Source organism: Callospermophilus lateralis, chromosome 8 (assembly GCF_048772815.1).
Source record: "Callospermophilus lateralis isolate mCalLat2 chromosome 8, mCalLat2.hap1, whole genome shotgun sequence".
Lineage (NCBI taxonomy): Eukaryota > Metazoa > Chordata > Mammalia > Rodentia > Sciuridae > Callospermophilus > Callospermophilus lateralis.
In genome coordinates this window covers 92,285,062-92,300,889 of record NC_135312.1, presented here as the reverse complement: position 1 = coordinate 92,300,889, position 15,828 = coordinate 92,285,062, and the positions used below count along the sequence as shown (strand labels likewise).

At 34.4% G+C, this 15,828-nt stretch overlaps 1 protein-coding gene across 2 annotated transcripts in view; it reads right to left on the bottom strand.

Moving 5' to 3' along the window:
- Window positions 1-15,828, bottom strand: part of Ppp3ca (protein phosphatase 3 catalytic subunit alpha) — a 308,796-nt gene that overhangs the window by 14,188 nt on the left and 278,780 nt on the right. For both annotated transcript variants that reach the window (XM_076865379.2, XM_076865380.2), the window contains exon 11: window positions 1,697-1,781. In XM_076865379.2, the coding sequence (XP_076721494.1) occupies window positions 1,697-1,781 (85 nt within the window). The remainder of the gene's footprint in view (window positions 1-1,696; window positions 1,782-15,828) is intronic.

Below are 15,828 nucleotides of genomic sequence, written 5' to 3'. Positions count from 1 at the left end.
TGGGTTCAAACAGTCCATTCCTTAATTAGGAATAATCATATCTTGAATACTGATATTCAAGGGACTGAAGGGATCTTCCAATAGTAAGACCTATAGGATTCTGTAGCATTGCTTCTACTACCATCATGGATATGAAAAACTCACATAAAAATGTTTTTTTTTAATATTAAGCAAGTATTCTCCCATTTTCCTAACTGCAGTTTCATATGGAAATGATGAAGCCATTCTCATTTCCCCTCATAGAGACTTCAGATAGAAAAAGAAGAAAGAGCATTTATTGGTAAACCTAAGGCACAATAGGTGAGCAAGTATTGATGAGGTGCCATTTGACCTTCTGCTCTTTATATAGCTGTTGAAGCCCATGTCTTCTTGCTGGTCCTCAAAACTGCTAGAGTTGTTCCACTTAAGGGTCTCTGCACTTGCTGTTCCCTTTACCCTGAACTGCTTTAACCTGTTCCTTCATGAAGGTCAGCCACACGGGCTCCAAGCCTCTCCTCAAGAGAATTCCTTGTTGGCCGTACACTAAAGTCAGTGCCTTCCCTCCCACTTGTTATACCCTTATATCACTTTATTTTTTCTCTATGATATATAATCAGTGTTTTAAATTTTATTATATTTATTTGTTGCCTGAATGAATGAGTCTGTTTAGTTAGAAATGAAGAGATGAGAGCAACGGTGGTCTCTTTCTTTAAGGTGTAGGGAGCAAGGACATTCCTGTTCTCCGCTCAGCAGGCCTTTTGTGATGACACTGGCTGTTGAGTTACTGCTGACTCGTTTTGGGTGTGTGTGAGAAAGGATGGTGATGATTTCATCCTTCTTGTGGCTTCCTGCTTTCTGCACCAAGCCACATAGTTAAGATAGAAATGGCAAGAGGAGAAACAAAAAGACCCTGCATAGCTTTTTTTTTTTTTTTTAATGAGAATTTTTGGAAAATCTTGACAAAAATTAGAACATGAAATTATACAATATGAAAGTGCAGTATTTCCCAAAGCATTTCTATTTTTCCTAGTGTATGTGAAGAAATGTGAACTGACTGTACTCCAAATAAACACACAATATTTTACAATAATCTTCTAAAAAGGAATATAGTTACCACATATGATCTAGAAATAGTTGAATTTAAATAAAGTGAATTCCATTCAAGAAAATATTTGTTTTCAAAACCCATGCTTAATAATAACAGCATGATTCATAATCCACTTTAAACAAACAAACTAGTATATGGGAACTAAAACATTAAATAACTTTTTTTCCCTTTTAGTGATTAATGAGAATAATATGGGTTCACATGAACAGCTCTATGGGTTGATGCTCATTTCCTAGAAATCTAGTGAAATGCTCTGGATAAATTCATCTTTTACCGCAAAGCCAGAGTGAAAAATAAAAAGGATTATAATAGCTTTCCCTGTTTCACAGGATACCCAACCTATTGTGAAATAAATGTTTTAAAATCCTGCAGCAAATAGAGGGATAAAATGTGATGCAATTGATTAACAATTTCTTCAGAGAAATAATTTAGCAGATTGCAATGTAACTAAAGCAGTGGAGAACTCACACTATCATTTAAAAGGGACAAAATAAAGAAGAGCAAATATATATTAGTAAAATCTTTAAATTACCAGATTAAAGTGTTAAAATAGTTATTCAGTGACACATGATAAAATTCAAAACAGAAATAGAGGAAAAATGATCCCACCTGAGAACTGAGAACACTCTGGCCATCTTGCCTATTGCTCGGATCTTGTTCCTAATCACCTCCTTCCGGGCTGCAGCTGTTGCTCCTGTATTTTAAAAGAGAGTTGAGTAGTCAATGACATTTATCTAAATGCAATTATTTTGCAAATTTATGTAAGTAATAGAGTATAGTAAGCAAAATCAGCTTTCCTTTGTTTTTCCTTAAGAGGATTCATCTTTATGTCAAATTTGAAAATCTTTGCTTTGGGCCATGTGATTCTTGAGGAGTTTCCCAAATACAAAGGAGTAACTTTTGAGAATCCCAAAGGATCTGGAGTGAGTAAAGAGAGAGTATCTCAATTCACAATAGCCAAGCTATGGAGCCAAACTTAAGTGTCCTTCAACAGATGAGTGGATAAAGAAAATGTGGTATATATACACAATGGAATATTACTCAGCCTTAAAGAAGAATGAAATTGTGGCATTTGTTGTTAAGCAGATGGAAGTGGAGAATATCAGGTTAAGTGAAACAAGCCAGTCTCAGAAAACCAAAATCCAAATGTTTTCTCTGATATGTGGATACTAACACATAACAAGGAAGGGAAGGGAGGAGAAGTATAGAAGTTCAGTAAATTAGACAAAGGGGAATGAAAGGAAAGGGAGTGGGTATGGGAATAGGAAAGAAAGTAGAAAGAATCAGACATAACTTCCCTATACTCATATATGAATATATTATTCCAGTGTAAATCCACATCATGTACAACCACAAGAATGGAATCCTAATTGGAATGGGTTGTACTCCATGTATGTATAATATGTCAAAATACACTCTACTGTCATGTATGCTTAAAACTAAAACAAAACAGAACAAAAAGATAGCTGAAAAAAATATCATGAGAAGATAAGGGTAGGCTCTCATCCTTCTCTTTTGTTCCCCTCTTCTACCTACAGTGGAAGGAAGAGTTGAGTCCCCAACACCTGTCACTTATTCCAGACTCCTGCTGGGAAAGCTACTTAGTAAACTGTTTTTTAAAAAAATCTCCCTTGAGGTGATCAAACTGGGATGGCTCTGAACTCCCCATGTTCCTTGGAAGATCGTTTATAGGATTTACTGGTCATAAAACATTTGTTTTAGCACTTGATACTCCTTTATCTTCTGGCTGGTTCAAGAGCTCTTAGAGTAAGAAGTAGAAAGCTGAACTGGATTTAGCTGAGAGACAGAGGCACTATCTATGTTAAAAAGTTATGCATGGGTCTGTCCAGGTTAAGTTTTCCAACTTATTCCATTTCCTAAATTAAAAAAAAATCAATCTATGTAGGCTATTGTTGTTAAAGCATTTTCTTTTTTTTTTTAACCATGTTTTCTTAATATAGGACCTTTAATTCAGCCATTTTGTATTTTTCTCAAAATGTGTTTGGATTAAGAAACAGAAAAATACTTCTCTTAAGACTTTATAATACAAGGTAGAAAAGGATAAAAAGTCATTTGAATACCTTATATAGGACTTTATAGAAAGTGTTAATTCAAGGAGATAGCCTTTCTTTCTACTGCCTCTAACAGATACACTATAAAACATTCTTTTCAAACAATATCATGATGTTCCTAATCTGGAAGAACAGTTGAATCACATAATTTGCTGAGACTGGAGTTTATAGATGAACACTGGTGTTATCTTTTGGTCTTTCAATCCATGAGAAGAAAAAAATTTCTGACCTTTCTTGAAGAAAATATTTCTGCTATTTCTTTTGGCAGTTTTTATGAATGCAATTTGAAAATATTTTTCATTCTTTAAAAACAGCCAAACAATTAATGCCCATGCTAACATTTATATAAGAAAGAAAACTTGCAACAACATGTACAATTTTTAAATGGTTAGAGAAAAGGCCTCTGCTATTCTCTCCCTTCCAAGAAAATGGAAACATAATGCCCCACTTTCTTTGCCTGGGTGGGTGAATTTCTGAAGGTGAAGCTGACATCCATCCATGCCACAGGTATGGATGGGTATTCCCCAGAAGGTATGTAACAGCAAGGGAGTCAGTATTCTCCAGCTTCCTTCCCTTAGACTTCAAAGAAACTCACATTTTTGTCCATTTCGTTCTCTCCTGTTGCAATAGTATCATGACAGCTATCTCTTACCTCCCAACATATTCAATAAATGGCACTTACTCTTGCCAGCTATTCTGCCCGCAACTGGGTGGAGAAAATTTAAATCCATGTGGGAGAAAGCAATTCTCCTACTCAGTCCCTGTGGCAATCAAGAACCATGGCTTTACTGGGCGCATGGTGCATGCCTATAATCCCAGCAGCTCTGGAGGCTGAGGATTGAGAATTCAAAACCAGCCTCAGCAATATCGAGGCACTAAGAAACTACTCAATGAGACCCTGTCTCTAATAAAATACAAAATTGGGCTGAGGATGTGAGTCAGTGGTTGAGTGCCCCCGAGTTCAATCCCCGGCACCCTCTCCAAAAGAACCATAACTTCTCATTCACTATGAGTTCACAGACTCATTATCTCCTGGTGGTGTGTGTAAGATTTCTACTTTAAAATTATGCTGAGAATTTAACAATATTTATTATCTATGGTTTGTCATTAGTATTCTTTGAACAATAAATTTTGCCCTGGAGGTCATCTAAGAGGCTGACTTCATTGTACCTGGATTTAATATAATAATCAATGATGAAGAAACTTGTAATGGATAACTTTAAGAAAAAAAAAGTGAGAAGGAAGTAATTTCCTTATGGTGATCTCCATATATGTATTTAGTTATTCAGGTTGATGTTGTTTTCAGTCTAACATTGTGGTATTACTATTTTTTTTAATTTAATATTTCCCACCCCTGCTGACCCAATCAACTTAGAAATTGTGATGCGCCAAGCAAGGGAAGAAGAGATCTTGGCTATTTCAAAAACACACTGTGGCCAGATTGTGAAATCAATCCAACAGACACAAGAAATGGAAAATGTGGGGGAAACTCCAAAAAGGGTGACTATATTTAGAAGTACAACCAGAAAAGCAGCAAGGAATGGTTGAAGTGTCTGGAAATAAAATTGCATATATTTAAGAGAATGAGGAAAAAAAAACCCATAAATTTAAACAAATGAAAAATATATGAGAAGAAGAATCTCACAGAAAATTTTCCAATGAGGGACTTAACAGAAACCATAGAGCAGTGGAAAGTAAGAATCTAAGTTGAAAACAAGATAAATGGAGAGAACTCTGCTTCCCAGCTCAGAGGGAGCTGATGCTAAGAAAAATGATCAAATAAATACTAAATTTCAAGTGCAAAACGAGCATTCTGACAGAGCCAGTATACTATTGCACATATTTTCAGCTCAAATGGAGAGTATATAATAGATATTTTATTATCTATCCATAGTTATATTTTCCCCAAAAATGGTGAATAATAGATTATATAAATTTTCTTAATTAAAAAAAGCATTTTAAAATTTACCAATAACTCAGGTAAAATATTTTATTATCCATTTTATAAAATTAGAATATATTTACTCAAAAAGTCAAATAATGTTAACATGGAGTATAAGAAGAGACGTTAAGACAAGTCTCTTAATGTTTTATCCTGGGATCACCTTTAATATTTTCCAAATAATCTAAATCTAAATTAAACTCCTACTAAACACTTGCAACTTCACAAAAATATAAAAATGCAAATAAAATGTGTAGATTAATACATACTTGAATTTCAAGGAATAAATGTAGTGGGATAGAATGGAGTCAGATATAAATGTCTTGGTATACTTAGTATTGCTATTCCTAGTTTTGGTATTTTTCAGAGATCATAGCAAGTCCTCACAGCCCAAAATTGAATGGAAAGATCAAAAAAGAGCATGTTTTTGGAATTTTATAATCAACATGTAAATATAATGTCATATTATCATGTAAACATTCTTGGTATTGTTCTGGTGAAGTTGTGGCCAGGTACTACTGTAGCACAAATTAAAATTCAGTATATTAAAGTACTGACAACACATAAAATACCTTTGACAGAAAAACTGAGGTGACTTATTTTTTTTTCAGTGAAAAATATAAAATCTCTTATTTTAACTTGAAAGTTCAAATCAAAAGGCAGTATTTCATATGTTGAGAAAAGAATAATTTTAAGTAAAATTTCATTTTGTGTTTTCATTCTTACAATTATCGCGCCTTTTTTTTTAAGCTTTTCCTTTCAACTTTTAAGTTCTGATCCTTTTATACCTGGGGCATGATACTACCCTTTCCAGAATCTAAGCAATCCTGCATAGTCAATTTTCCTCAACATGGAGGAGGTTAATATACAGACCAAGGGAATCTTTAAAGATTTTCTTTAAAGTGTGTCCCTCCTGGCCTTAACGCTGCACCTTGCTGGCTTCTTCTGAAGGTTTAAAGGTTTCTGTGACAAGTGGCCTCCTGAGTGAGTGCTGCAACCCCACAGGTTGGGTTTTAGTCTCTGAAGGGAACAGGAAAGAAGATTGCAGAGAGGAGGGGCCAAGTGCTGTGGTGAGAGAGACTCAAAACATGGGTATCTGCCACACATTACAGATGCTGGCTCTGTCACCCTGCTCACATTTACCACTGTGAGCTACTACTATGAATTTCTTCGTTTAAACTGAACTAGGAGTGTGAAGAAAGTGCTATGTTGAATACAACTTCTTACCCAAATCAATCATTCATTCATTCATCAAGCATTCATGTGAATCCGATAGCATAGAGCAGGTATGGCTAGCAACAGAAATGTGAATAGGGCATGGACTCTGCTTTAGGAGATCATGGGAAAGATGATAACAGACATTGACAAATGTTCCAGAGGAAGTGGCAGCAATGCGTTGGACTTGACAAGAAGTCGGCAGAGGATACTGAGTGCAGCTCTTCTAAACTGCACATTCCCTAACTTCATGTGGGGAGTCTGAGAGCAGCCATATCATGGAAATCTGCGAATGCTATAAACCAGGCCATTTTCCCTTGGGAAGATAGGTTGTTAGACATTGAACAGTATGCCACAGGACGCAGGTGCACAAAAGAACTCTCACAGAAACAGTGACAGTCAAGACATCTTGAAGGATCTTATTGAAGGATAAATAAACATCAAAAATAGGGAGAATGAGCCTTCTCCAGAGAGAATTTTTAAACATATAGAGGCAGAAAAAACCCGTGTATATTCAAACAATGGTTGAGAAGTCTGGTGTAAGCAAAGTTTAGGCACACAGGGTCAGTGTTTGATGAGAGGGAAACAGGAAATGGCCTGGGAATAACTTGTAAAGGCTTCAGCTGAGAACTACAGGCAAATAAAGAAATTGAGACACTGGCATATGTACAATGTGTGTACAATAAAATTTTGTCAGGCACCAAAACAGAAACCCATTGATGGATGGGTAGAGGGATAGATATACAACCAAGCAAATATAGTCAAGTGTTAGTTGTAGAGAATAAATGGCGTACCTTGGCACTGACTATAAAGTTCTTTCAACTTACACATACTTATGTAACATTTTGCAATAAGATGTGGAAATATTAAACTACAGTTGGAAGAGACTTAGTTTTGAGGCAAGACACACACATACAGAGAGAAAGGGAGAGAGAGAGAGAGAGAGAGAGAGAGAGAGAAGAGAAGAGAAGAGAAGAGAAGAGAAGAGAAGAGAAGAGAAGAGAAGAGAAGAGAAGAGAGGTCTCAATGTCCAGCCCTTCTTTCAGGTGATTGGGATAATGCACAAGCTTGCTGATAGAGGCAATGACAAAGTTTCTGAAGTCACCCTCTTACCACCCTCTTCTCCTGCAGGCTCCTGCTGAGAACCGAACTGTTTTGTTTTATAAATCCAATACAACGGATTCTAACTAGTTTCGATACATCTTTACAACTGTAAGAAATGAAGCTGGCCAGGGATATGAAAATTTTATACTCAGATATCTTATGAAATAGAAATATCTTTTCTTATTACTAAAATATAAAACACTGCTTTAAAAATTATTATTGCCATTTAATTATTTTCTTTTTCATAAAAAGACTACAAAAACTTTTTCATTTCATTATTATATTGGCCTCAAACCTTTGGTTATTATGTAGGCTTCTTATTAAAGTGTTTTTGTTGTTGGTATTGAAGATTGAGCCCAGGGGTGCTGAGTCACATCCTCAGCCCCTCTCCCCTTTATTTTTACTTTGAGAGAGGGTCTCACTAAGTTGCTTACGGCTTCGATAAATTGCCTCAAACTTGTGATCCTCCTGCCTCAAACCTTTTGAGCTGCTGGGTTTACTGGTAGGCATTACCATGCTCGACTCTAATAATTGAAAGTATTTTTAACCAATTCAATTATATCTATAGATGTATATTTAAATAAAATATTATATAAAAACACGTGCTTATGCTAATATTTCATACTTTTTCAGAGGAGAGAGATATTTTGAAGTCTGCATTTGCTGGTAGACTTCAAATTTCTTTAAATTTTTAATTCAAATTCTAAGAAAAAAATACATTTTTACCATTCACTGCTTTTCCAAATTCATTAAAAGTTAAAATTCATTTCATTTATATTCTATATTTTAGAGGTATTTTACTGGAAAGTAAAATTCTATCATGGATCATTATGAGTAAACCAAGTTTAGAACTAACTTCAGATTTTATTCTTCAACAAATACAGCAAATACTGAATGTGAATAAAGAGTACTGATGGAATGAAGCACAAAGTGTTAAGATAAGAAATATCTTTTGTTATGTTACATTAAAGACAATTATGGGTTTGGTTTCTATCCAAAATTAATACCTCTAAAATATAGAATATAAAGCAAAGGACACAATGTGACTTAAGATGCATCTAAGAAACTTAAATAATAACTTCACTCCGCACCTTTCTACAGAAGATGATGGAAGTTATAAATGTATAGACTGTCCTTTTTGGGAAACTGTTTGTCCCACATTTGAGGTAAACCATGTGCTATATAATCCCTAAGTCTTAGCTTCCATGTCCTCTCATTCTTGACCTGGTTCAACAATAACACCCCTTGGGCTTCTATGTTCAACAAAGAAATACTTTCCAGAAGTTATCTGGACATCCAGTTGTTTTTTTCCTTGAAATAAAAACTGTAGCCATTAAAATTTTTACTCAGGTAGTGCCAAAAGAATATTCTTTAACAAACATTCCACTCAGCCCCAATTTTAAATAGGTATAAAAAATATAATATTGTAAACATTGTAACTTGAAAATGAAATAACTACACTGTTAATAATGATATATTTTAATTTTAGCAATGCATAGTCACCCATTTAAAGAAAAATTCATGAATGAGAACTTCAATGTTATTTACAAATCTCATATTATCCTTTTCTTCTTTGAAATTGTACTTGTATTTCTCCAATTTCGTATACTACATATTTAAACTTTAAAATGTTTTTAGCACTATATGATAATTTTCTGTGAAAAATATGCTTAGAAATTTAAAGATGGTTTTAAAAATTTCCTGAGACAATAAAAGGATCTAAATGTTTCAAATTTTCTATGGAATAAATAGCTGATTTATATTAGTTCCTAATTGAACCAGACAGCACAAATCTATGAAAAATGTTTACAAACATTTAACAGGCATAGCAATAATGTTTCATTGGAATACATCTCTTAATAATAGGGATGAGGGGAAATTACAATGACTTAAAATTGAGGAGGCTTCCTAGATACTAAGTTGCTCCAACATTTCTGTTTAGTACTTTTAAGGTAGTTGCACCTCAAGGCAATGTTCATAGTGATTATGTCCAGGAATACCTATGCCTTCCTCCTAAAATGGGAGAAGAAACAATGAGAAAAAGGTGATGGGAAAGGAAGCTGTGCTGAGGCCTCCAGCCTCTACCTCAGGCACCTTTAAGAAGAACAAGAGGAGGTTGAATATGCTATCACCGAGCCCTTAAAGCTCTCCTTGAAATGTCCTGGGGTTATCCCAGAAGTACAAGTGTTCCAGCTCCCCAAACTGCAGTTCTATTAAGAATTACATTACTCAGTTGCTAGAGGTGAAAGATGTCAGAAAATCTCTGACTAAACTTGGAAATCCAAGTTTAGAGCTGCCATCTAGGAAGGGTCAGTGCTGGTTAAATCTCATCCAAAGAGATTGTTCACTACTGCCTAGGCACATGTGTAGGTTACCCTTTTAGGTACAGGAAAAACACCTTTAGACAACAAATTTTTAAAAAAAATCCTACAAAAATTTGTCTTTTTTGAGGATTAATTCCTAAAATATTTAGAAGACTTTCTTGATTTGGATTCTAACTCTACTATTTATTCACCAATAGGTAATAAAATTGCAATAATGGCTACTCACTTCAAGCCACTCCAAACCACATATATTGAATGTCTTCCATATATTTCTTAAATCAACTAAAATCTCAGCATGTCATAGAGCTCACAAGGGTGCGATATTTGGCATAAGGCTATTCTGTCTTATATCCAATTTTGAAAGCAGCAGAAGATTCTGTAAAATATATATTTTAAAAATAAGAATCCTCTTCTGTGTAATGGATTTTTAAGGAAGGCCAAGATAGGTCAGATTGTTTTTTCCCCACCTTTCTGGTCATGAGCTATAACGAAATTCTTTAGATGGAAAGTCTTAAAAAATGTACAGACTACTCATGTGTCCAATCCTGTCATTATTTGAATAATTTCTACTTAGTTAAAAGCTACTTTCATTTACAAACTCCAGTTTGACATGCCTGCACTATTGTTCTCTGAAATGTCTCTATTTGACTCTTTAGTAGAGTTGCAGATATTGACAATATATATAATTCTGACTTGGTTGAAAATTAGACTCTACAATAGACTAGGAATCTTCTGTTGACTTTTCTGGAAATGGTCACATTCAGCCTGTGCCTTACAAAGGACATTTCAGATTCTTTATATTTACAAATGGAGAAGCTAATAGCAGAAAGTCACTGATTTTATAAAATGACAAAATAAAAACAGAACAAATAATAATTATCAAGTTAAAACTGTAGATTTATTTTCTAAGAGAGAAACAATCATAATGCCTGTCTAACCTTTCAAGGACAGTTGTGGATATAGATGAGGCTGTAATAGGTTAAAAAGGTATTTATTGTAGACCTAATTGTGCTGGATGACTGTATGCAGACTAGAACTTAATTCTGAACTTGTGTAGGTTTATAATTTACCCAATACAATGATATTTAAATGCCATCTCTGAAATTAAACAAAAAGAAATGAATATACAGACATGGCAAAATAGTGTTCTTGTCCCAGGCTCTTTTCCCTTGATATTAAGCTAATCAGGCACCACAGGACTGTGCACTGATCCTATGCAGAGGTGAAGGAAAAAATGCAATTACTTCATCTGGAAGCAAAGAATGGCCCAGGCACTGACAAGTATTCAGCCTACCCTAAACAAAGTCATCTTCTGATGCTGTTTACAACCCAGGCAGGTTGTTTTACTGACACACATAAATTGCAATGAAGCTGTGTAGAAAGAGGAGAACTAGGGAAATGAGCAAGAGGTTCTGTTCAAAGATCAGTGCACAGGCATGCAGAGGCAACTTAAAGAGGCAGAAGAGACTTCAACATCACTTAAATATACAACTCTCTTTGAAGAAAGGGATGTGCCAATCAAAAACCTGTCAGGTAGTCACTGAGGCAAACATTTGAAATGTGCAGGGACATTTGTCTAGGGAGGTACTGTCCAGAATCAATGGCCTTCAAGTCTTTTGGCCCTTCTATAAAGCTTCACACTGTACATAAATGAACTCATCACTTCTTTTATTTATTTATTTATTTTTGGTACCAGGGATTGAACTCGGGGGTACTTGACCACTGAGCTGCATCCCCAGCCCAATTTTGTGTTTTATTTAGAGATTGAGTTGCTCAGCGCCTCGCCTTTGCTGAGGTTAGCTTTGAACTTGGGATCCTCCTGTCTGAGCCTCCCAAGCCACTGGGATTATAGGTGTGCGCCACCGTGCCCAGCCTTCATCCACTTCTTTTAACATACCTAAGTACACTGGCATGTGAGATCCAGAAGACAATATTGAAGAAAATCTGCCCTGCAGTTAAAAAAAACCTAGGTTTGAACCCCATCTCTCTCATTACTAGCTGAGCTATTTGTGGCAAATTAATTACTAAGCTTCATTAAGGCTCACTCCCTTATCTGTAAAGTGAAGAATGTTTTACATATTTTATTTGAATTATATCATATAATCCTCAGAACAGAATCTATGAAGATGGTACTGACTCTTCATTTTACAAAGGGTAATTGTAAGGGACAGAAATGGCAAGTTATTCCCCCAGGGTCATCAGCTAGAAAAATGTGACCAGAGTTAGAATTCAGTGAGGCAGCAGACCAAATGGTCTATTTCATGGGTGGCTGGAAGAATTAAATAAGTGGTGTGTTCTTATTCTCATCCTCCAGCAGACACCTGTGCCAGGTACTGTGCTACTTTCTAAGGCACTTAAGCATTAGGCTTTAGTATATGGTAAGTATTCAAAAGGTTTGCTATTATTAAGAAGAAAAAAAATGCTTGTGAAGATATGAATATTTCAGTTCTTCTAATAATTATGTTTCTCTCTGCAAATTAAATGACTGAGTATGTGATCTCGGTGAATATCAAGCCTGATTTGTGTTTTGTGCCAAGCATGGAGTCCAGACAATGGCAAATCACTAGGGGAGAATGTCAGCAGCCAGGATGCTGCTGGCTGTGCCTTCAGAACCAAATTCACTACCCCAAAAAGATGCACTGGTGAAAAAGAATCAAGATTTCTATTTCTATAGAGTTCTGAGAAAAAAATGGGAAAACAGTTTTATAACTTCTCATGAGCTAAGAATAAAGATACAAAAATAAGATAGCTTTTTTTTTGAAGAGTGGAAATAGAATATCTCATAGAAAAATACTTTTAAAATTGAAGTTTCCTGAGCATTTGTTAAACTTTTCAGTGTAGCCTTTAAACATGCCATCAAATCAAGCAATTACTCTGAAGAGAATGTTTTATAAGCCTAGAATCACAACTCTTTTGCGGTTGTCCAATCGGTATTGATTGGACAAAAAAAAATTGATATTTTTCATAAAAGTACAACTTTCAGGTTAAAACCTGGACTTTTAGTATGTTTACTATGATGAGAATCATGAACGTGCTGCCAGAAAAATGGGAAGTATAGATCTTTTTGGGGAACGGTACCAGTTTTCAGAAACTGACATTACCCACTAAAATTTCTCCTGGGAAGAATTCTACATGCTCAATTATCTCACCTCTGCTTATGAGAAGTGAAGTTGTCCTAAACCATAGAGAAATACATACAAACAAAGCCATTACCTTCCCTGAGAATAAGACCTCTATGTTTTGATGTCTTTCAAATAAAAAATGCATTAAGGCTTATAAAACACATGCTTATTTTGCTTATTATACAATCTGTTCTGTTACCTCAAATAAATATTACAAATAAATTTATGCTTAGATATTCAATAGCTCATATTTACTGTGTTGGCTAATGCCATCATTAGTTGAAGAAAGGTTCTAATGCTAAGAAAGTCAATTGATTTTAAAAGTATAAAATTATCATACATTACATTGTATATGTATATCATACCATGTATAGAAATACAGCATAAAATATGGAGAATTTTCAAAGCATTTTTAAAATGTGGGAATAATATTCTTACCCATGAACATAATAAAATCAACTAACTGCAATAGGAGTATGGCTGTTTTCTAATATTTAGCTTATTCTGCAAAGTCTGAGCTTCCATGCAATGTGAAAATTATGCCAGGTAATTAAGAAACACATTTGTGCAAAGTCATGGCAGTATAATACGTAGAGAAAACAGTGCTTTGGATACCTGCATTACTGAAACAAAATGACAGGCCAGACTTGGAACTGATTAAAATATGATGGCAGATACATTGTTTGATAGTCAAGGCTGAAAACATCAGTAATTGTAAATGTGATGGGAATCATACATCTCTGCCATTCAAAGCCCATGCATTTTTTTTAGGTGTAAGTGTAATTAAAAAAAGTAGTCATCTATCCTAAAGAATACAAAGTACAAATAATAAATTTATACTGACAAAAATTATTTACTTCCTACATGAAGCAATGAAATACCAGGCAACTGAAAAACATCAGCAATAAACTGGGAACATAATTAACAAAAGACTTAAAAAATGCTATCTTTTACAAAATATTAAATCTTTCTTTTTATATTTTCTTTTAACCCTTCCCCAGTTATATAATGAAAACTTAATTTTTACAAAAAGGTGAGAAAATTTATATACATCCTTGTGTATAATTTTTTGGAAAAATTATATGATCTAAATTTCTCATATATTCATATATTTTAAAATGGAAAAATACATAAAAATATTTTTTCTTGAACTTATCAAGTAGACAAATACTAGAAAGATGTCCTCCATCTTCTTCTTTTAGGTATCAAATACTTTATTCTGATTTTACCATAATCACTCCCTAAATCTTCTAAATATTCTATATGTCTAGCATGTTTAAAATTGGTCTAATTCTTGTTCCACTAGACCCTTCACCAGATGAAGGCAGGGATACATGTATTTTTATTCACTACTGAATACACAGAAAAAAAGATATTCTGTGAATATTTTTAATAGATAAATGGAAAGAAAAATATAATATGTAAAATAAAAAATATGATGTTAAAATTGAGGCATTCTGAATTTTATTTATTCATTTTATTGTTTCTAATTATTTCATTATTTTGGGGCTTTCATAATAATAAGATAAATTTTACTATTTTCCTGTTTTCAATAATCTGATGTCTGATAACCTCAGTAACTGTCTTTATATTTCCTTTTCTGGTCAGACTTATAGATCAGATTCATTTTTCTGTATTGGGTACACATTTTTAAGTAGCTTCCACCTTAGTTTTTGCATTTTCCTGATTCTTGTGCCTTCTCTCTGATCAATCCTACTTTCTCCTTCAGTCGCTTATCTTTTTTCCCCTCAATTTTTGGATATTTCCTACCACATTCACAATTTTGGAGGCCTATTCACCTTTAATAGATTCAGTTATGACTTAATTCCAAGGCTCTGTCACCCACACAGATTTTGTCCCCATTTCCAAGACTCCATTTCCAAATGCAGTCTGAGCACTTCCAGAGTTACATGTAGGTCCGTTCTACCCAAACTCATGTCCCTAAGAACTCATCTTTCTCCTGAAACTGATGAGTTTTTCCATAAATGTTATCCTAGGCACCTAGGTTTGAACCATCAAAATCAGCTCTCAGTTCCCTTAACTTTTGTTTAAGTCCTGTGGATTTCATGCTGTGAAGTGATTAGAAAGCGCTTTTGAAAAGCTCCTTTTTAATTTCTTTTGCACCTCCATCTTTGTTCAGTTCTAGGCACCTCCACTTGGATATATTTTATTGAGTTCCTAAATTATACTTCTATTCATCCTTTGTTCAATGGAAATTGAACAAATCATTTGAACAAAGCATTTTTCTAGACAGCATTTTCTCAAATACTGATTTTATTATGCTACTTGTCTCTTGAACAACTTTAGGTTAGACATCAATATGAACCGAATAAGGACCAGATCACCATTGTGCTGCTTAGGGGATCTTTTTTTAAATTGTTATTTTGTGTTTATATCTCTATTTTAATTTCTACACTAAAATTTATCACATTCTTGGCTGGGGGTGTAGGTCAGTGGTAAAGTGCTTATCTACCAGGTACACAGTTCTGGGATTGATCCCCAATTGTCAATTACCATTGGGATAATAGCTTTTTTTTTTTTTTTTTTTTCCCAGACCAGGAACCTGAGATACAGGATGCTAAAATGAGTTTCTCTAAGAAATCAGTAATTACAGCTACAAGAAGAGCTCTAAACTAAAAGCTCTTTGTACTTCCAGATGCACAAAGCAGAGGGAACTTTCCAGAATGAAATTTTCACCTTTAATTCATTCACTCCACTTAGATTTTTAAACTAACCAATCACATTTAGATGTTGTCGATATTTGCCAAAGACAATCATTTGACTTTGGCAAGAATTCCTTTACTTTTAGGGTCCCAATGTATTTCTGCATGAGTTATTGATGCTAAGTGCCTTTTTAGTAGGTCAAACATTTGTCATGGCAAATAAATATAGTTTTTGTAGAAAATAATATGACCAAATCCCTACAGAGGCACTTATCATGGACCAATAAGATGTCATGTTA